At 46.6% G+C, this 21,604-nt stretch overlaps 2 protein-coding genes across 2 annotated transcripts; both read left to right on the forward strand.

Moving 5' to 3' along the window:
• Nucleotides 1-1,650: 1,650 nt before the first annotated feature.
• On the forward strand, nt 1,651-8,637 carry LOC149913920 (keratin, type II cytoskeletal 7-like). Its single transcript, XM_090128305.1, has 10 exons — nt 1,651-2,046; nt 2,656-2,867; nt 3,047-3,107; nt 3,319-3,414; nt 3,693-3,857; nt 4,244-4,369; nt 5,030-5,250; nt 5,762-5,790; nt 5,982-6,172; nt 8,587-8,637. The coding sequence occupies exons 1-10, from the start codon at nt 1,651-1,653 to the stop codon at nt 8,635-8,637; spliced, it is 1,548 nt and encodes a 515-aa protein (XP_089984431.1).
• Nucleotides 8,638-11,711: 3,074 nt separating this feature from the next.
• LOC116235224 (keratin, type II cytoskeletal 4-like) lies at nt 11,712-17,431 on the forward strand. Its single transcript, XM_031603239.2, has 9 exons — nt 11,712-12,170; nt 13,309-13,523; nt 13,813-13,873; nt 14,510-14,605; nt 15,182-15,346; nt 15,422-15,547; nt 15,894-16,114; nt 16,439-16,467; nt 16,953-17,431. Exons 1-9 carry the CDS (start codon nt 11,712-11,714, stop codon nt 17,429-17,431), a joined length of 1,851 nt encoding a protein of 616 aa, XP_031459099.2.
• The last annotated feature ends 4,173 nt before the right edge of the window (nt 17,432-21,604 follow it).

A 21,604-nucleotide genomic window follows, 5' to 3' on the forward strand; every position in this document is an offset into this window, starting at 1 on the left:
AGATGGCATAATAGAAGGGGAAAACCTTTTTTTCCAAATCCTCTGAAATGAAACCCTTTGCCATTCTGTTTTGAAAGAGGCTTTGGAAAGATGCCACCAGGACAGAGATGTAATCTTGGCTTCACTCTGAGGCATTGTGAGGATCTCAGCAAAGGTATTAAAATTATCAGCCTTTTCTTCCCCACCTGTCAAGCAACCCTAATAAATCATTTTTATTTGCCTTGAGGTATCCTGAGTTTTAATTACAAGCTCAAATATAAAGAATAGTGACAGGGAATAGCCATAGAGCAGCTGTATTAATAAACTGCGTGTTTTTGCATGGTTGCTGCTCCATTTGTAGCCTTCCCACCAAGGCCAAGCCTACCACTGCTCCTAATTAAATGGTTAGCAAGCATCCAGCTAACAGCTTTGTGGCTAAGCCTCCTACTTTCTAGAGTATTTATTATCTTCAAGGAATCTTGCTTTTTGTTTTTTTGTTTGTTTGTTTTGGTGTATTCTATAAAATCAGGGTTAAAAACCTAGTGAGAAGATACAGCTGCACTCATCTGTACTTATAAAGTTGGGCATCTAAGTCTGAGCTCATCATTTTAGGCTTTCACTGTAGTCAATGAAGAAGAGAAAGGCTCTCTGGAGAGCTATCTCAGCACAGCTTAGCATCAAAAGTTAGAGGAGGTGACTCCTGCCCAATCAGTGATTTTCTTGAACAAGGGATGGTGCACAGAAGGCTATGTAAAAAGAAGTATTCACACTCCTGTGTGAGGAAATCGGTGTGCCCAGTCCACCCCATGTCCCAGCTTCGAGGTGTTGTGCTTGGTGGACACATCCTGTCTTTGCTACTCTGTGAGAAGACTTGGAATTATAGAATCTTAGAATCATTAGGGTTGGAAAAGACCTCTAAGATCACCAAGTCCAACTGCCAGCCCATCCCCACCATGCCCACTCACTCAAGTGATCATTCAAGTTCAAAAAGACCTGCAAGATCATCCAGTCCAATGGTTGACCCAACCCACCATGCCTGCTGAGTCAGGTCCCTCAGTGCCACATCTCCATGGCTCTAGAACACCTCCAGCAATGGTGACCCCCACCACCTTCCTGGGCTGTCTGTCCCAGTGCCCGACCACTCTTTCTGAGAATAAATTTCCCTAATAACCAGCTTAAGATTCAGAGAATCCTAAGGGAGTGGCTACAAAAGGAGCAGATAATGCAAAACTCAGTTTTAATTTGCTGTCCAACAGAAAATTGCCCTACAAACTTTCCTTCGCAGAGTGGGAGATTCTCTCAAGGGTGATTAATGGAAGGAAGGAAGACAAGCTGAGAAAAAGAAGAATCCTTGCAAAACTCAGCCCACGGTGTCCTCAAGGCTGGGAAGGCAAGCAAAGCAATTTAAAAACAGCAAAATTCCATAGGATTTCACAAATGTTCAGTGTTATGCATTGTTTTGCATATTTAAACCTATGAATTGCTGCCAGGTGAGGCAAACCTCGCAAAAACCCCAAATTATTTATCTGCCTCAACCAAGCCCTGCTCCTGAGATGTGTATAAAGGTGGTGCTCGGGGGTGGCAGAGCATAGGGGCCCTTTTGGAGCTGCCTGCTCCACTCTCTTCCAGCAGCCCCGTGTCCTTGTCCTCTCTTGGGTCACATCAGTCAATATGAGCCAGCAGCTTGCAGCTGGAAGGGCTCTTCATGGAAGGAAGTTCTCAGCATCTTCTGCTGGTGGTGGTATGAGCTGCTGCCGGAGCAGTGCCTTCCCCTCCACTGCTCCATTTGGAAGAGGTTATGGAACCTGGAGCAGCCGAAGCTTGCAAAACGTGGATGGGTGTAAATGGATTTGTTCTGGTGTTCGTGCCAATGGTGAAGGCGGGAGGCATGGGAGCATGCTGGGCTTCCGTGGCTGTGGAAGGGAAGGCATTCGTGCAGTGCGTGTCAATGAGAACCTGCTGCGGCCACTTGATGTGAAGATCGACCCCGAAATCCAGCGCATCCGAAGGCAGGAGAGAGAGCAGATGAGGAGCCTCAATAACCAGTTTGCCTGTTTGATTGACAAGGTGAGAGATGGGCCAAGATTAAAGGGGTGACGAGGTTTAAGAATAGAGGAAAGCTATTTCGTGCTTGGGTCTTTCATTCCTCTCCTTCTTCTGTCCCATTCTTTGCATCACACGCTGTTTTAACACATCTGGCTCCAGTACCATGAGCTGTAAGTGCAGATCTAGCTGATAATGTAATTTTAATGTGATTGCTATTATGCTTTGACAAGCTACCATTAATGGCAGAAGGGAGCTGTTTCTCTAAGGGATCTGCCTGAACTCCTGCGCTGCTGCCCTCTCTCTTGCAGGTAGCCCTTGTGAAGCTGCATTGCCTCCTACCCACAAGTGATGGTTTCCTTTATCAGTCTGCTGATCTCCTTAAAGAGCCCATGGATCCTGTAGCAGCCACAAAGGCTGTGGGGCTTCCTTGGAGAATGGCAGAGCATCACGCCCAGCTTGCTTTAGCATTCTTGGGTTGCAAAGGCTCCAGCACTCCCCTTTTGTCCTCTTGTTGCCTTCAAACCATAATTTGTCCCTGGAGCATAAACTCAGAAGAGAATGTGTGTTCCCTCACATTCATCTGGTCCCCATATGATATGTCTTCACACGTGCTTTGCATTCTGAACTCAGGTGCAGCATCTGGAGCAGCAGAACAGGCTACTGGCCACCAAATGGGCCCTCCTCCAAAAGCACCTCCTGCCATCCCAGAAGAACTTCAAGCATGTCTTCAACACTTTCATCTGCACCCTGCAGAGGAGGCTGGACTCACTGCTGCATGAGCAGGAACAGATGGAGCTGGAGCTGAACAACACCGAGAAGCTCATTGAAGAGCTCAAATGCAAGTGAGTTCCCAGGGCAGAGAGCTCAAACAGCTTATCCAGCTGGACTTCTTTTTGTCAGTACCAACTAACTTATGTCTGATAAAGGCTGAGATCCCAAAGCACCCCAAACTCCCCCAGTACGCAGACGAGGCTGCAGCCTCAGGGTGACCCAGCAACTGGTCCCATCTCTTCCCCAACAGATATGAGCAGGAGGTGAACAGGTGCACAGCTGCTGAGAATGAGCTTGTGCTGCTGAAGAAGGTAAGGAATTTGGGTGGACAGAAAGGACGGGTTGAGGTATCCAAGGAGTTTCCTCAGACCTGGTGCTTGCAAGACATGGATCAGGTTTTGAGAATGCTGAAAGTCATTGGACAAGTGTGAATTCAGAAAAAATTCCCCATTATATCACCTAAACAAAATCTCTTAGGCTAAAAACATAATGAAGTTACCCTCAATGCTGGAACTCTTTTAGGATGTGGACTGTGTCTACCTCACCAAAGCAGAGCTGGAAGCGAAGCTGGAAACCCTCAAGCAGCAGAGAGAGCTCCTGAAGTGTGTGTCTGCTCAGGTATGGATGTTCCTCTCCCATTCTTGCAGATGTTCCTATAAACCTCTCCTTGTCTACACTGATGTAGGCCTGATTAAACCAACCCAGCAGGTTCTCTTTGAGAGGCAATGGGAACAAGGAAGGCTTCGAGACCTTAAAAGAATTCCTTCTAGCTGCATGCATCACCAAATCAAGCCACAGCTCATGGGCTGTGGCTCCAGATGAATTCTCAGTGATGGTGGCTCTTCCACTGGAATGTGAGATAAGAAGTGCTGACAGCTTCTTCTTATGGCTCCTAGGGATCTGCTGAGCTGGAGAAAAGTCTCTGTGACACCTCTGTTGTGGTGAAAATGGACAACAGCCAAAGCCTGGGCACAGAAGGCATCCTCAAAGGCATTGAGCTCTGGTATGAAGATGCAGCACAGAAAAGCAAGGCGGAGTTGGAAGCACTGTACAGAGCTAGGGTAAGTTGTAACAACCAGGAACACATCATTAGCTCTGTAGGTGCCAAATGTAGTAGCTCAGAGGCAATGACTTCATTCACTGTGTCTTGAGTATGTGACTTCCAGACTTAGCTTTCCATTCTGCTAAACCTGATGGAATCTCCAAGTCAGGAGAACATCCCCAAAACGCACACAGTGCAGTAGGACAGCACTCAGCCATGCAGGGAATGGGGAGGTGGTGGGTAAGTTGGGCTCTGAGGGCTGCAGGAGGAATGCTCTGTTTGCTGCTGCTGACAGCCTCAGGAGTTGCTATGCATGAGAACTTTCCTCAAGTTTGGAAACAGAGGAAAGGCTCCTATGTTGCAAACACCACCAGTGCTTTCTGCCAGCTCTGTCTTTTCTGTCAGTACCAAGAGCTTGAGGAGGCAAAGAGGAAGCAATGCAGTGAACTGAAGTCCCACCAGCAAGAGATTGAGGAGCTGAGTTTTGTGATGCAGAGATGGCAGTGTGACCTTGAGAACGTGAAGAACCAGGTACGATGGGCTGCATTTACCCTGAAAATTTACCTTTTTTTTATCCTAAGTGTGGGATCCCAAGTCTTGTTTTCTGCATCTCTTGCATTTCTTCTGTCTTCTCCTAAGAGCATGGTCTCATTGCTATAAAGAACTTACCATTGCCAAGCAGGGAAGAAGGGTTATCTGCTGGCCAATTCTCTGTTGGATTGATTATTGCAAAAAAAAAATTGTGCCATATTAGATGTTTGGAATTGCTGCAGCACTCAGACAATTGCTTCAGTGAGAATTCCAGCGGGAGGCAATGCTTCTAACACAGGTTCAAAGCATCCAATAGGTTGGGTAGAATTATGAGTCACCAGTAATTCAGCACCCATAGTAACCCGTGCAATTTTCAGACCATCTGATTCATTAAATATTTTATAACGGGAAGTAAAGGAAAACCTTAATTATTAGTTCCAATTAGAACAAAGTGTTAGTATCCTCGAAACAAAGCTTAGCACAGTGAGGAGACGTGCTCAGCCGTTCTCTAGTATTTCAGAATCGATACTTGGTTTTGGAAATGTTTGGCTTTTGGAAAAGCGACACCAATAATTCCCAATTTGGGACTCCTGAAAGAGGAGAGAATTTAGGTTTTGCAGATGATTATGGAAAATAAGGATTCATTTATTGCCCACACAGGTGTCCTCTCTGCAGACATCAGTTAGTGACACTGAGCAGCGTGGGGACCGTGCCCTGAAGGATGCACAGGAGAAGCACAACGAGCTGCAGAATGCCCTCCAGAAGGCCAAGGATGAGCTGGCCTGCATGCTGCGGGATTACCAGGAGCTGCTGAATGTCAAGGTGGCCCTGGACATTGAGATTGCCACCTATAAGACTTTGCTGGAGGGTGAAGAGAGCAGGTGGGTTCCTCTACAATGTGCGAGTAGTCCTCAGCTCCTGGGGCTCTTAGCAGAGACAAGAAGGTTGGAAAACACTAGAGATGCTAGTTATGTGATGAATAACGTTCTGATAATGTTTGATGAGAGGAAAGGAAACTAGCATTGTTCAGTTTGGAAAAGAGGAGGCTCAGGGGAGACTTTATTGCTCCTTTCAACTCCCTGAAAGGAGGTTGTGGTGGGGTGGAGGTTGCTCCCTTCTCCCAAGTAGCAGAGGTAGGATGAGAGATAGGCCTCAAGTTGCACCAGGGGAGAGTCAGGTTGGCTATTAGGAACAATTTCTCCTCTGAAAGAACGAATGGTTATGCACCAGCACAGGCTGCTCAGGGAGGTGGTGTAGTCACTGTACCTGGAGTGGTTCAAGAACCATGGAGATGTGGCACTGAGGGACATGGTCAGATGGGTTGGGGGTGGCCTGGATGGTCTTAGAGGTCTTTTCAACCTTTAATGATTCTATGATTTTCTTGCCATTCAGGTTACGCACTGGGTGCCCTGTGAGAATGTGTAAGTAAGCTCCAGGTTTTCCATTTTCCTTACAACACTACAAAAGCCAGGGGGTGATTTGCAGGGACATAGAGCAGGATTTGCATTATTCACATGGAAATAATTCCCACTCAGTGGTTCAGTGGTTCACTCAGTTTGTGTTTCCCTATGGCAGTGATCACAACACCGTGCAACACCTCCTCTGGCTGCAGCACCAGCCTGGGACGTGGACCTCGTGCAGCGAGCAGAAGACGTGGGTCCTCCCCTGGTGCCAGCAGAGCATCCCAACCTGGGGATGATGGTGCCTGCCACAGAGGGTCCACCAGCTCTGCAGGCAAGAAATGTCTCCCCAGTGCTCCCAGATGTGGCTGCTTCCCAAGGGGCCACCAAAAGAGCTGTGGAGGTGGGTCCCATGCGTGCCAGAGCTCAGCCCACGTGAGCAATGCTGAGCTCTGCTGTGGGACTGCAGGGAGCTCAGAGAGCTCAGCTCAGCCATCAGCACCGTGCTGGATAGGAGCGAGGATCTCAGCTGGGATGCCGTGCTCCAGGAACACCACCCGTGTCTGAGCTCCAGATCTGAGAGGATGCAAGATCCAAAGTAGAAAATGAAAGCTCTGCTCCACCTCAGCTCCACCTTGCATGAGGGGGACAGACATCAGGAAATCACATCAGAGCAGCTCTACCAGGATCACATCAAAAAAGGGATGCTTAGAACATGCTGCTTTTCTAAAAGCACTTATCACTCAATCTCAGCTTCCCACCAGCCTTTTCTTTTTTCCCAATTAAAGCTTCGCTTTCTATGAAACAAGTTATGACATTTAATGTGAAAGCCTTTCCCTGGAGTGCTTCAGCAAGAGAGGAGGGGCCAGACTCCCGTATGCTCTTTGTGCATTGTCTTGGAGCATCTTTGTCATCCCCATGCAGGCAGGAAAGTCATAAAAGAAATCTCAATTTAAAAAAAAAAAAAAAAAAAAAAAGGCATTTCACCTTCTGTAGCCAGCAAAAACTAATTATATTTCTTGTATTTCTGTTAGCTTCCTTCTTTATGTCCTGACAGGCAGTCTGCACTTTGACATATGCATCCATTTCTACACCCTAGCTTGTGTCTGGATGACTGGAGCTCTGCAATATTTGTTCTTGTTCCAATAAAGTGCATGGAGAATGAATGTGTTGCCACTTCATTTGTTGTGTTAAACAAAGATACAGAAATTCCTTCATTGGAAGAGGCAGATCTGCTGTTGAGAAGCTTCAACAGCTAAGTGGGCTTCACAGAGACTGTCATGCAGATCCAAATATTGCTAACTGTAAACTATTGAAGCCTTTTAAAGCCAGCTTTTTTATGCCAATTTGCACCAAGTTTGGCTCCTACCCATTCCATTTAATGAGAGTTTTAAGACTCATGGAGAAGTCATCTCAGCTGCTTTGTATTTTTATAGCACATATGCTACCAAGGAATGATGATAAAGCACATTTTATCACTGCTCAAATCTTCTGCAATGGGGACATTATTGGAAAAATACCAGGAATGTGCTTGGTTGATGTTTTCAGCATCATTTTGGAAATCTAGTGATGGCAAGTTTTAAACTGGTTTTAAAACAGATCAGGGGATGACATTTGTTGTGTGCCTGAATCTGTTCTTCTGAAAAGAAGCCAACAAATTAATGTGTTAAACCAACTACAGAGGACTGAATTGTTTTGTGATTAAAGCAATTAAAGCGAGCTGGCAGAGCAAAGAAACGAACCATACAGGCACAAGTCGACAGAGAGGTGTTTTACAAAATCCAGAGGGTGGTCCTTTTCTATCTGAAGCAATTGTTGGGATTTGGGACTGGAAGACCCTTCTCTCTCTCTACCATTCCTCCTTCCCAATCAAATATGAGCAGAAAATCAGGAGCACAGAACAGTCACAATCGTTAGGGAATAAAATCATGGGAAAGCTTTGACAAGGAAGGAACAATTGAGCACCATAAGCATGCATTAAGAGGGGGTTAAGTGTCTCATAAAGGTTATAGTGTTCTCACTGAAAACAGATGATTCTGTCACAAGAGAAGTCAGGGAGATGAAGTAGAATTAAGATTCTCCCAACTCTCTCCTCCGGCCATGCTTCATGAACCAGCACTCATCAGAAATTCAGAAGGCATAGATCACACAGCTCCGCAAACCCAACCAAACAGGGGCTGGGGCACTGGTGCCTTCACATTACAAAGGGAAGAACCTATCCCTTGGTTACGCTTCCCAGGAGGACCTGACCCATCTTCCACAGGCAATTCCTTCCTCCTGTGGTGCTCATGGAACCTCATCTCCCAAAGAAAACAGCTTTGAGGGAAGAGCTCTATGTTTATAGGGATGTTGCTGTTGCCCAGTGACAGTTGCAATGTTTTCTTTTCCTTTTCTCTTCCAACAGGCAGTTGGATACTGTCCCATTTGAGGGCCTGGATTCCCATACACCACACCTTTATTTCTGCTGTGTGGGGGGAAGGCATCAGTGTGAAGAAGATCAAAACAACCCTTTGCTTTGTCGCAAGCCTTGGCTTTATAGGCGCTAATCACAGCACGGAGATAGGACATATGCATCCACGGGGAACGGAGCACATCCAGAAGAGCGTGTGATGTTGTGTGCTCTCATTAAGACTTCAAAGGTGATGAAGAAATGTGGCACCCAAAGGGTGGGACTCATCTCGCCCAGCTGTGCCCATCCAGCAGCTGGGCGCCGGGGCTCTTGTCTGGTTGTCTAGACTGCCTCTGGTCGTCAGTAAGGAGCGAGGCAAGTGCCTCCAGAGGCTGATTCCTCCCACCTGTCTTTGCTGCCTATTTTAGGTAGTGATGAGTCACCGTCTGGAGATGCCTATCTCCCTCCATGAGCCGTAGAGGGAGTCTCGAAGAGGAAATTAGAATACATAGCGAGTTTGATGGCTGAAGCTGGGAGGGAGGTGAATCCAGGCCCAGTGTTTGATGCGTTTTTTGAGGAACGTTCTTTGAAAATCCCAGCCTTGACTTCTAAACATAGAGCAGATAGAGGGTATGAGAGGAAAAAGCACATTACCACACTGAATTCTCTTGGCTTTAGGATGCATGAGAACAGGGATGCACCAATCAAATCAAGTCTTGAACATCTCATGAATGTCACAGACAAGAGAGACTACATAGTCCTTGTAGTTGTGTGTGCGTGTGAAAATACATATTGTGACCCAATCTTATGTCTATCAAATGCTGTTAGCACAGGTAGGTTATTGCCATTGTCTTGTCTGAATGCAATGAGTTCTTTATGGCTGTCTGTAATTACAGAGATGGAGCACAGCTCTTTGAGACTATCGCATAAAATGCATTTTAAGAGCTAGTTCAGATTCACCTCCAGAGGCAACAAGCAAATTAGTGAACTTCTCATATTCTCATAATGAATTCCATTCTCAGCAGCACATACAGGAGAACGCTGACAAAGGGAGAGATTGCAAGTCATTAAAATGATTCATTCAACCCATCAAAATATTTTCCTTCTTTCCTTCCTTTGTCCTTCTTCTCTATAAGATGAAAGTAGGATGAATCCCTCCCGTTGTTTTTTTTTTTCAGTCAAAAATGTCTTTTTTTTTTTTGCTTCAAAGTGCTCTCCCATCTCCCGTGTTTGTACTCACAACAAATTGGTGATTCCTGAGGCTTGATGTCCCAGCAGAAGAAACACTCAGTGTCCTTTGGAAAGATCTGAATGACATTGAGTGAACCTTCCACATAGCTGCCTGATAACTGAGATCATGAGCACAAGGTTGGCCAAGAGAAGTGTCACCCAACACTGGACAACCCATGCCCAAAATCTTGCTCCTCTCACAGAGCTGTGGTGAGACATTTTGGAAGTGGGGCCAATTCAGTGCAGTTAGTTGGCAGACGTTTAATTGCAGTCTGTGATGTGTTCCAGGCGTCTCCCACACAGCCTGAACATATAATGGGGTGCAGGAAGGAGCACACAGCTCTCAGTCCAACTTCTGATTTGGGATGCAGTCTTCCTATCTAGAGCATGCATTAGCTCCAGCTGAGTGAAAGAGCTGGAACAATTGACTTTTGTTCTGCTCTTTGGATTCAAATATGCATTTTGCTTTTGATAAACCTTTGTTCAGAACTTAAAGGATCTGAGAAGTTGCAAGCTTTAGCTTGAAGACTCTAATATTTGCCAGCAGAATATTTTAACTGATATTGCCGGTTGCGCTGGCAACACAACATGAACTGTGAGCCTAAGATGTTACAAACAAAAAAGTCATGCTATAAATATGTCAAATTATTCCACCTGTATAGGGCAAGAGTATCAGTTTACGCAACTAATTTATACCACCAGCCCCTCAGACTCATGCAAGTTGCAATTACACATTCAATTAGTAGCCTGGTGAATCTCGGTGCTGCAGTCACGTCCTATGGTTCGCTAAGGTTCAAGGTGTACGTCCCTTTCAGAGAGCTTGATATAAGAAAGTTTGATGTTATAAGGAGGTTTAGCCTTCATTTTGTGACTTGCAATGAAAATGTCTTCAGCAAGACTAAGGAGGATGTAGGAACATCACTACTGGCTGTCTCCAGATTGGTATAGAGAGAACATGAAGATTTCTCCAAGTGTAGTTCCCCCTTTGGAAGGGCTGAAGGCAATTTCTGAGTGCATGGTAATGTGTCTTTCTATCCCGAAATCTTTACTCTGAAAGAGCTGAAAAAGCCCTATTGTTTTGACTTTGCAATTGTCATTCAGAAAGGCCCAGGGAGCGTTGGCTCAGCCTCACCTCCTTGGGCTGGTGATTAGGAGCGAGAGATTTGTCTTGTCAACGTGAGTCAAAGCCATCCCAGGTGTTCAGTTTAATCTACTCATTAAGACTTCCTCTGTTGATGAAGAAGACCAATGCCTGTGGGTGTGAATCACCCCAGCTCCCTGGACACCGAGCCGGGGGCTGTTGTCTCTCCCTAATGCATTTCCATTGGGTCAAGGACGTGCCTGGCAATGTCACCCAACCTTCAGCACTCACTTCTTGAATACTCACCAGGCTGGAAGGTGCAGCTCTTCCCTTTTTGTTAGCTGTAGAGACCACTGGACAATGAAACAAAAGGTCTCGTGTTCAGATGGGTAGAAGCTCCAAAACAGCAATAGATGAAGATTTAACAATGTCAAATGGACCCCATTGGGTCCATGGTTAAGAATTTGCAGCATCGCTCGAGTGAGAACATCACTGAAATGCCACGGAATGTAAATCCAGTGGGCAGACTGGAAGATGCCTCAATTCCTGAGGGAACCTGCTCTGTTTTGGTGGGGTTTCATGATGGTAGAAGGTCAGTGAAATGCAAGGGAATGCTTTTGCGGAGCACTTTGAGTTCTCGCATATGAATACAGACCCATAACTCAGTAGATTTACCCGTGGCACAGGCAAGGAAACAACACATACATCACAACGTGACTGCCAATGTTTTTCCGTGGTTGATTTTGGTAACTTTTCCATGCCCAAAACAAACCTGGTGAGAAAAAAAAGAAGAGATTGTGAAATTAACCTCACAAAGGCAAGCCTGCAAAATATGCCATCATTCACAGAAACCATGAGACACAAAACCCCAAACGACACACAGCAAACAAATCACAAAGAGTTTCTTCAGAAAAAACGTTCACTAAACTATAATTAGCCTAAGTTAGGGGAGCACTTCAAACCGTAATATATTCTAAGCCAACTTGCAAACAGAGCACTTTTAGATTCCTTTTTATTTCCTCAGTAGTTGGTATTTGCTGGGCTGCTTTGCATTTTGAGGAGCATTTATTGCTGCCAGGCAAACCAAACCCTTAAGCGCTTTAAATTAATGTCCTGATCCTATCAAGGCCAGCTTCCCAAACGTATATAAGGAGTGGCATCGCGGTGTCACCCCAGCGGGATCTCTGTTCCTCTCCTGCAGAAGAGCTTCCCCTTGACTCCCGTGATCCGCCCTCACCCACGATGAGCAGACAGGCACCGACGGTGAGGTCCATGCTGGGACGGCGAGGCTTCAGCTCGGCGTCGGAGATCTGTGGTCGGAGCTATGCTGCTGCATGCCAGCCTGCCCGGTGCGCGGCCGGAGCCTACAGCAGCCGCAGCGTCTGCAATCTGGGTGGGAGCAGAAGAATTTCCTATGTGAATGGGGTCTGTGGCAATGGGTGTTTTGGAGATTTCGGCTTTGGAGGGGTTGTTGGCTACAGTAACACCGGAGGAAGGGTCGGCCTTTGCGGTCCCAGGGGATTCAGCATTGTGAGGGGGTACCCCGATCGCAAGGGGGAAGGTATCCAGGGCATCTGCATCGATGAGAGGCTCCTGAAGCCCCTCTGCGTTGGGGTTGACCCTCTGGAACATGAAATACGCTGTCAGGAGAAGGAACAGATCAAGACACTCAACACACAGTTTGCCTGCTTCATCGACAAGGTGAGTGCAAACTGCTTCCTGCTTGCAGCTGGTGGTGGAAAAAGTAAAAATAAACACTCCCCAGACCTCCAGTGCTTCTCAGGCCATCCGTTGCTGAGCTGGGTACATGCAAGGGCCCACATTCTTCAGAATGAGGTCTTCAGTGTAGGAGAATGTCTCAGTGTGGGCACATAGGATTTGATGGAGACTGTTCTGGCCGTGGCAGCACTGGAGCTTGTTGCTGTTGTCTCCTGTCTGGATGGCCCCAGATCAAAGCTGAGTTCCTGTTTCAGCCTTTTTGTAGCCCAGCCAGCATCACAAAATCAAAAGAACCATAGAATCATAGAATTATAGAATCATAGAATCATGGAATTATAGAATTATAGAATCACAGAATCATGGAATCGTGGAATTATAGAAACACAGAATCATATGATATAGAATGATAGAATCATAGAGTCACTGAATCTTTAGAAACATATAATCATGTAATCACAGAATTGTGGAACCATGGAATTTTGGAATCATAGAATCACAGAATTATGGAATCATGGGATTATTGAATCATGGGATCATAGAGTCATGGAATCATGGAATCATAGAGTCATAGCAATACAAAATCAGGGAATCAGAGAACAGCTAAGGTTGGAATAGTCATTATTGGTCATCCAGACCAAAGCTCCAGTTCAGATGGGTTCATCTTTCTGTCCTATATTAGAGTCCTTTTTCCTTTTGCCATTAAATGTAGTGACTGTTCCAAAAACATTCCTGAAGACAGAGAAAGTTGTTCCTGATTCAAGCATTTAAATGTTAGGTGTCTAATTCTGAGCTGTTACATTGGGATCCCTTTGTAGAGAAAAGAGACAAGCAGGTCCCTCCAGTTGGGTGCTCCATTGGAGTCCATTCGAGCTTCTGGAAGAGCTCATTTGCAACCACTGGGGAGAAGTGGAGTTAGCACAGGCCTGTGTGCATTTAAGATTTCTATATGCCAGCAGATAATTTCACAGTCCTCATGGCATATCACCCCTCACTTTCCTAAAATCCTGTTCTTATGCCTGCAAGACTCTCACTGGTTTCAAAGTGAGAGCAGACAGTTAAATCAGGTGCAGAATTATTGCATCCACCTTTCTTTGAAGAATCACTCCTTTTTGGCCTGCAGGTCCGGTTCCTGGAGCAGCAGAACAAGGTGCTGGAGACCAAGTGGGGCCTCCTGCAGCAGTATGTCCTGCCAAAGAAGGGGAAGAACCTGGAGCTCTACTTTGAGAACTACATCTGCGACCTGCGGAAGCGCCTGGACTGCTTGCTGTGTGAGAAGCAGAAGCTGGGCAATGAGGAGTGTGCCACAAGCCAGCTGGTGGAGGAGTTCAAGTGCAAGTATGGGCCGCTGGGTCTCTTTTGAGACTTCTTTTTAGTTTGTCTCAGACACACGGTGTGTCCCCTTCGGGGATGTCCCATTCCTCTGTCTCACTCACAGACTCTTTGCATTGTTAATGCTGGTGTTGGTGAAGAAGCTTGTGATCTTTGGATGGTCTAATGTTGGCTTGCATGCAGTGCCCTCAGTGCCTGATGGCAGTCTGAGCAAGGGGAGGCTGCTCTTTGTCGTGCTGGTTGTGTGCTTGGTGGTGCTGCTCAGCTCAGCCCTTTTCTTCTCCTTTCCCAACAGATATGAGGAGGAAATCAACAGACGTACGACTGTAGAGAATGAGTTTGTGGCACTCAAAAAGGTGAGAAGCTCAAAGTAAATGGGTTGTTAGACCTTTCATGGGTTTATCTGGTGTGAAACATGGCTGCAATAGAGCATGGCTAGCAAACACTCAGCGTAAGTATTACAGTGAGCAGATAAGAGGGAGGCCTGTGAAGAAGCACAGCCAGAAAAAGAGGCAAATAGGAGGAGAATGTGAAAATACTCAAAGCCCACATGATCAGCGCTGCAGCAATAGTTTTGTTGGACCAAACACACCCTTAGATTGTGTGTTTTGTGGTGCATTCATGGAATGGGGGCAGAGTGTGAGGCCACAAAGTGGTGTATGAGACACAGGTTATTTCCTGACAGTCTCTTCATATCCTTTATATTTGCACATCAGAAAAGGAGAAATCATTTGAACAATATTAAAAAATCATTTTAAAGCCCTCATTAGTCCATTCTGAGTTTGTAGCTAAGTCCAAATAAATAAACTAATTCCTGTCAGTCACGTTGGAGTGGCTTTGTTTTCCTTGAGGAGACAGTGGGGCACCTGACTCATCCCTTTACACCTTTCTGCTCCTGGAACTCTGTTGGAACATGTCTCTGCTCCACTGGGGCCGCCTCTGCCTTCCCTATGCTTCCCCAAAGTGTTCAGAGCACACCTCCTCTCTTTCAGGATGCAGACTGCATCTTTTTGAACAAGGAAGAGCTGGAGGTGAAGGTGGACCTGCTTAGAAGGCAGCTGGAGCTGCTCAAGTGTGTATTTGAAGAGGTGAGTTCCTTGGCTCTGTCCCAACACTGGGCGCTGCCTCATCCTTGGGTGCTCCAGTACCCAATCCCTCTTGGACCTGTCTTATCCCAAACCCTGAACATTTGGAACCACGGAACTGCAAGGCTGATGGGACAACAGGGTTGATATTAGCATGATTATGTTGAGAATTGGGTGGTTCCCCCTCTCTTAATGCATCCCTGCGTATGAATTGGTCGTGTCCTAACTCTACCCCTGAGAACAGAGGTGAACCTGTCTCGTCACTCCAGATTGCAGTTGTCTGATTAGAGCTCCCAGCTTAATCCTGTCATTAACATCAGCAAAGCAGCTGAAGATGACAGGATACCAAGGGTTAAGTCACTTGCATTCCTTGCCCTTGATGTGGACAGAATTGCTGCAAGTCAGCAGCTGGTGCGCGGCAACTCATCCAGCAGGGAGGATTTTCTGCTGAGCCAACCTGAGGGAGAGCTCTTGACTTGCATCCATCAGCCGAGCAGAGTGGCTCTTTGTTCCAGCCCTCTCTTTGCTACAAAGCCTGAGAATTCCTTACAGCTGACCAAGCCATTCCCCAATGTTCAGGAACGGGCTCAGGTCGATCGCCAGCTGTGCGACACTTCGGTCATCGTGAAGATGGACAACAACCGGGACCTGGACATGGAGAGCATCATCAAGAACGTTGAGTGCTGGTACCAAGAAATTGCTCAGAAAAGCAAAGAAGAAGTGGATGCCTTCTACCAAACCAGGGTGAGTATGAAGCAACCTATGCCAGCTCATGGGCTACAGCTCAGATGTGGCAACCATCATGTTTCTGCCTTCCAGTTTCAGGAGCTTCAGGATAAAAGGGGCAAGTACTGCGATGACCTGCAGAGCAACAAGTGTGAGATTTCAGAGCTGACCCGGATGATACAGAAATTGCAGTGTGAACTGGAGAATGTGAAGAAGCAGGTAGGTGGGACCCAGAGGCCATGTGTGTCTGGAGGACAGCTCAGGCATGGGGGAAGGTAATGCATTTGCACTGGCCTTCAGTTAATGTATGACCCAAATCCAGCCTACCACGGTGACCAGTGGTGAATTTAAACAGTGAGAAAGCTGAGAGCCAAATATTCCTTTTATTTTAAAAGTTGTTGCTTTAGTCATGCATTGTACAAAGTGGTAGAAAAGTGGATAGAGATAAGAAAGCACTCCAGGGAAGCTGGTATCTCTCCCTGTTTGCAATCAGAAGAGCTGCATGCAGAACACCCAAGCACTAGGAAACCAAAGACACCTGCACTGTTGTCCTCTCCTCTGACAGGTCTCCTGCCTGCAAACCTCCATCTGTGATGTTGAGCAGCGTGGGGACTGTGCCCTGAAGGATGCACGGGAGAAGCATGTTGAGCTGCAGAATGCCCTCCAGAAGGCCAAGGATGAGCTGGCCTGCATGCTGCGGGATTACCAGGAGCTGCTGAATGTCAAGCTGGCCCTGGACATTGAGATCGCCACTTATAAGACTTTGCTGGAGGGTGAAGAGAGCAGGTGGGTGGCAGAAGGTTTGTCTCTTTCTTCCTGAATATCAGAGCTAAGGCCAGAATGAGTCCAGCTCTTAAGTGAACTCTACAGCTCTGGGATCCTCCCAGGCTCACAGAAGCTGGGGATGGAGAGATGGATGAAGGCCATCCCATTCACTTTCTGCCAGCAAAAACAGTTACTGTCCTAGGAATAGTCAGATGTGTTGCAACATGGGATTAAGAGACAAGTGGGCTGGATATGTGGCTGCAAGTGATGAGTGACGTCAAATTTCTTGATATACATGCCACTGGTTAATGGGATAACGCACATTTCTCTTCTTTCCACTAACAGGATATGTGTGGGGAACCCGGTGAGCGTGTGTAAGTAACCTGAAGTTTTACAACCTGGAGGGTTTCTCCTTGTAGGAAGGGCAGCTTATTGGGCAGCACAACCTGTCCCAGCCCCCTCTGCCTTTGGCTCCCTGCTTCATTTCAGCCTAGGCCCACAGTGAGAAACGTTTGTCCCAGAAATCCCAAATGGCCCTGAATTTCAAGAAAACCATCAATTCAATGTAGGAGAAAAAGTCAAATTCATACCCCTTTTCTACTTTTGTGGGCAACAGCAATCTATCCTGGCCACCAGAACATGCATTGTGCATGGGAGACAGCATTGCACCAGTCTGAAGAGCAGAATGGGAAGTGGGAGGACATGGAGGGGATGCACTGGGGCATGAGGAGGAGACGGGAGGAGTAGTGTTGGACCAACCCAGGGGTAATCAGGCTTGGTTGGTTCTGCCATTTGTGGAATGACATGCATGCAAGACTCCCCAAGCTCTAAGTAATGCATCCCATGGGCTGTCTTGCAGCGGTGGTCAGCAGTGGCTACAACCTCCCCGATGACTGTGGGATGTTGGCTGCCAACGCAGCAGCGTGTGGCTACGGCTCCTTGGGGAGACGGTCCGGACGTCACAGCTCCCAGAATGGAGGATTCAGCTCCCGCAGCGCCGGGATCCACCCCAAGAGGGTCATCAGCTCGGTGGCCAAGCCATGTGTCCCAGAGGTGTTCTGTCAAGCTGGAGGAGTCAACTGTAAAACCGGGGGGTTCAGCTCCCGTAGCGGAGGGTACCCAGCCCGCACCGTCATCAGCACAGCCAGTGGGGGCTTGAATGCTAGGATGGGGGCTTGCCAACCTGGCGGTGTGGTCAGCTTTGGGAACCAAGGCTGTGTCATCCGGCAGCTGGCGGGCCCACCAGTGGTGGTGGCCAACAGCCCTGAGGTTGTGGCGTGCAACAACGGCGTGGTGGGGAATTTCGGGGTGGTCAGAGACCCTTGTGTGGTCCCATAGGGACAGCAGCCACAGAGGTGGCACAGATAGGAGCAGCAGAGCGCAGCGTGTAGATGCGCAGTTCCTACCATGAGATGAGGCAGAAGGGTTTTTCTGCCCTCAAATAGCAACATTTGTCACCCAGTCCATTCCCAAAGTCGTTGACATCACACACATGCTCTGAAAACTTTGTTTTCAGAGTCCCCAACCTTACAGTCATATCTAGCAAGCTTCTCCAGCAGGTGCTCCACGTCATCTTACTTCTTTGAGTTTATACTGCTTAGTTGACTGCAGCTTTTAGGTTTTGTTTGTTCCATCGCATTCCCCCCAGCTTTCCCGTAACAAGCAGGTGCATTAGGGGTGTTCTTCCTTACAAGACACCTCTTTTTCTTACTGCACCTCCCAGAGCATTTCAGAAAAGAGCGTGATGATTTAACTTCCCCAGGAGGCGCTGCACGGAGCATGTTCCTCTTCTTATCCAAAGAGAAACCCCAAGCTGAGAATTTGAGCTTAAATTTTAAGCAAGGCAACTTCAGCGTTCAAAGCACCTGCTGTTTGCACCGCAACCATAGGCTTTTTGTGGAATTTGCTTACAGATGAATACGTAGTACTTTTGTTTGCTTGTGCATGTTAGGGGTGGCTGGTTCAAAGCGTGCTGAGTCTTAGAAGCGCTCACCCCCATCCCCACCCCAAAACGCTGAGGAAGTGTTAAGGCTTCTGACTCTGACATCTTGTGCTCACACAAACAGAGCTTCTTCCACTGACTGCTCAAACTTCCCAGCTTTCCACTGTGCCTTCAATAAACTGCATTGAAAGTATTTGCTTTGTCCCTGGATTTTTCCATAGATGCTGGCTAATGTAATTATATGACAGGGGGAGAAGTGCTCTTTTGCTGTCTGTATGTCCACAGGTAGAGAAAGGACCCATTGTCTCTGTAGACAATTTGGGACATGTTGGGGCTCAGACACAAGGAGAGTCCTATGATGTTTATTCTATTTACCTCCTCATGTGACATGAGCTTTTAGGTATTTTAAAGTCCAAGGTGCCATTTGCTTAAGTTACAGCTGATATCAAAGCTTGCTAGGAATCCCCAAAATGTTCCAGAGTGTCATAACACCTCTAGTGTGCCACCTGTAGCTTTGCTCACCACTGTGATATCTGAACAACACATTCATATGGTCCTTCCACATCCCAGCAATTGGATGAGGACAGTGCCAGTGCTGACCTCTATGGGCTTGATGGGCTCTGCCATATTTGTATGTACTCCAGATACTAATACCTTTGCTTCAAGTGGCATTAAGGCTGAGAAAGGGTGACGTTCCCCCATATGACTTAAAAGGGATGAGTTGGAAGATCTCTTGGCCATAATGTGGTGGAAATAAAATTTGTCTAGTTTTGAAACCTCCCATGCAGAGCTCAAAGTGAGAGCTGGTAGCTGGGGGCTCATTTCATGGAAAGAAACCAACATTTCCATGAGATGATTCACCTGACCATTCACCTGACAGAAGCCTAGTTTAGCATGAAGTGCATCAAGTGCAAGACTCTACTGGATGCATCAATTAGATCCATCTTGGCTCTACAGGCAGCCCAGGGCAGGGGCATTAGTGCAAATGGAGACATCACCATGCAAGACGCCTGCATACACTCAGATAAATACAGCCTGCCTGTCATCCACAGGGTTTGCAGACACTATTATCACCATGAATTTCTTCCTGTCTCCAGCACACAAAGAATTACAGGTCACACGGAGCTATTAATCTCTGTGCTCTCATGAGGCAAAATTCTAATGGCAACCTTAAAAAAAAAAAAGTGAATATTAAAGGCTGATGCAAAGAAGATAAGCACCTTGGGGATGGGCAGGAGTGTCACTTCAGTGCTAGAAGAAGAAATTGTTTCATCTGAATTTGGTCATTAGAATGTCAGACCCAGGGTAAGGGAGATGGGCAGTCCTCTGGCTGAGCTCCACTTGATCGAGGAAATCCAGTTTGGTGGCTCATCCGAGCAGCTAAAACTGGGTGGAATGGAGTCCACTTAAGCAGCTGATTTTGCATCTGAGTTTAGTGCGTTCCCCATTGTTTGCTCACAGACGTGAGTTGGGAAGAAGAGCAGTGCAGAGCCTGGAGCACTGCTGGGACACAGGCAGCTCCACTGACCGCCTGCATGTCATCGTCTCCACACTCTGGTCCGTGGCATGGAACTGTTGTGGCTCCAAGTTTGGGTTCTCCTTGGGGTGTGGAGAGGCATGGCCATCCTCTTGCAATCCATAGCCAGAGCAACTCTGCTTAACTTTCCTTCAGAGGCTGAGTGGAGGCTGCTTTGGTTGGGTCTCAGCGTTGCTAAAGAAGACGGTTGTTTGAGAAAGATTTGGACCTGAGTTATTGCCCAACCTGCTGCAGGTTGACTTGTTGGCCAGTCGGTCTGGCCCTTATATGCAGCCTGGTAGAGCAGGAACTTGTTTTGCATGACACTCCCAAGCTCCAAGGGCTGAGCCCAGTTGTGGCCTTTCCAGATCTTTCCCCTCCGACCCTTAGAGACTGTAAAACTTGCCTTCCCCAACAGCACCACCAAAGAAGACATCCCCTGGAATGTTGAGGTGTGAAGGGTAACTCAGCCCAACAATTCACATTCCTCCTGCAGAGAGGAATCTGCCAGTAAGGTGACTTCTCCCATCCCAGGAAGCAGCAGACAACTGCCTAATTGCAATGGAAGAATAATTACCATGTAGTGGCCTGAATAATAGAGAGAAGAAAGGAAGATGATACCACTTCTTCCAAAACACGGGGAGCACCTTTCCTCCTCGTGTTTGAGCCAACACCCAAACATTCTCAGCTATAATTTTAGCAAACCAACGAGGAAAATGAAGACAGCATTTACTTTTTCTCTATGGCTACAGCTGTAAAGATTCTGTCACTGCAACAAAGGGGAAACGTTTATCTCAGATGGTTTTCAAGCTATTCATTAAGAAGTGTATTACAAGCTTTGAGATGCTGGGAACAGTTCCAGATAAGTGATTATTATTTTTTCTTCCTAGTCTTGTTCTGTAGCTGTTTGTTTTAAGTACTGAAACAATGCCCCCATTCTGAATGATGGCAAAATAGCAAAACACACATTATCGTATTTGCGAAATCCTGCCAGCTCTGGAATTCCAGTGCAAACATTTCAAAGGGCAGTTTTGACTTTTAAAAAGAATTCTTTTTTTTTTTTCTCTTCTTTCTTATTTTGGTTTTCTTAAACAAACTGCTGTTTCAGGCCAAAGATCTGGATGTTTCTGCCTCTTCAAATACCCAGAGAAAGCATTTTGATAACTGAGAAAAGATTCTCTCCAGTCTTTTTAGCAAAACTATTTATGATACGAATATGGAAATACCATTCCAGAGATTTTATCGTAGGAAATGTTTGGGGTTTGGTGTTTTGCTTGACCAACACAAGCACTCTAAAACCTATCACAGCCAAGGAGATGAAGAACTGACTTTATAAGGAAGGAAGGATGACTTGTCATCCCCCATGGCAGTTCTCTGTGCTAAACACAGCCAGATAAGAATTTTAGGAGAGGAGGAAGAGGGGCAGTAATAGAAACAGAGGGGAAGTTGTCCCTGGGGTGCCCCATGTCCCTGCAGCATGATATGGAAGAGATGGCACAACCGCAGCATCAGCCTGAAGTGCACACTTTGCAGCAAGTATTTGAGCAAGTACCTTGAGCGTGACATTAAAGAAGGAAAAATTCTTCAGGCCACATTTGTCAATTAATCTTTTTCACTTATTCACTATTTTTCATGCTTTTGTGTGATAGCCGCTAGAATGTTTTTTTCATCTCAAATCCAACCATTGGTTGCCATGAGCCAAACCAAATGGCACAGGTTCAAAACCATTAATTTCATCCAACCATGCCCAACGTGAGGGCTGTTTTCAAAGCGTGCCGCTAGATGGGCTCCTTCTCTTCCTGCTCTGCACTTTGCCTATGGGCAAAGTCCTTTTCCATCTCTTTTTACCTGGATCAAGATGAAGATGCAACCCCTGAGGCCCAGCACTGGAAAATGGGTCTTTTCTTCTCCTTTTTCTGTTGGCTGGGGGATAACTGGGTTGATGGTTGGAAGACGATGGGTTGATGGTTGGAAGCTGGGTTGATGGTGGAGCTAGATGATATTAGTGACCTTTTCCAATAGATTCTCTGACTTTGTGATAAAGAGGTTTCAA

Source organism: Phasianus colchicus, chromosome 33 (assembly GCF_987193195.1).
Source record: "Phasianus colchicus chromosome 33, bPhaCol1.hap1.1, whole genome shotgun sequence".
NCBI classification, from domain to species: Eukaryota; Metazoa; Chordata; class Aves; order Galliformes; family Phasianidae; genus Phasianus; species Phasianus colchicus.

Excerpts from the sequence above, each read along its gene's own strand:
- LOC149913920 (XM_090128305.1), top strand. The coding sequence starts at position 1,651 with ATGAGCCAGCAGCTTGCAGCTGGAAGGGCTCTTCATGGAAGGAAGTTC. Across the intron at positions 2,868-3,046 it reads ATTGAAGAGCTCAAATGCAA|ATATGAGCAGGAGGTGAACA; the intron begins GTGAGTTCCCAG and ends CTTCCCCAACAG. Across the intron at positions 3,415-3,692 it reads TGAAGTGTGTGTCTGCTCAG|GGATCTGCTGAGCTGGAGAA; the intron begins GTATGGATGTTC and ends TATGGCTCCTAG.
- LOC116235224 (XM_031603239.2), top strand. The coding sequence starts at position 11,712 with ATGAGCAGACAGGCACCGACGGTGAGGTCCATGCTGGGACGGCGAGGC. Across the intron at positions 13,524-13,812 it reads GTGGAGGAGTTCAAGTGCAA|ATATGAGGAGGAAATCAACA; the intron begins GTATGGGCCGCT and ends CTTTCCCAACAG. Across the intron at positions 13,874-14,509 it reads AGTTTGTGGCACTCAAAAAG|GATGCAGACTGCATCTTTTT; the intron begins GTGAGAAGCTCA and ends CCTCTCTTTCAG.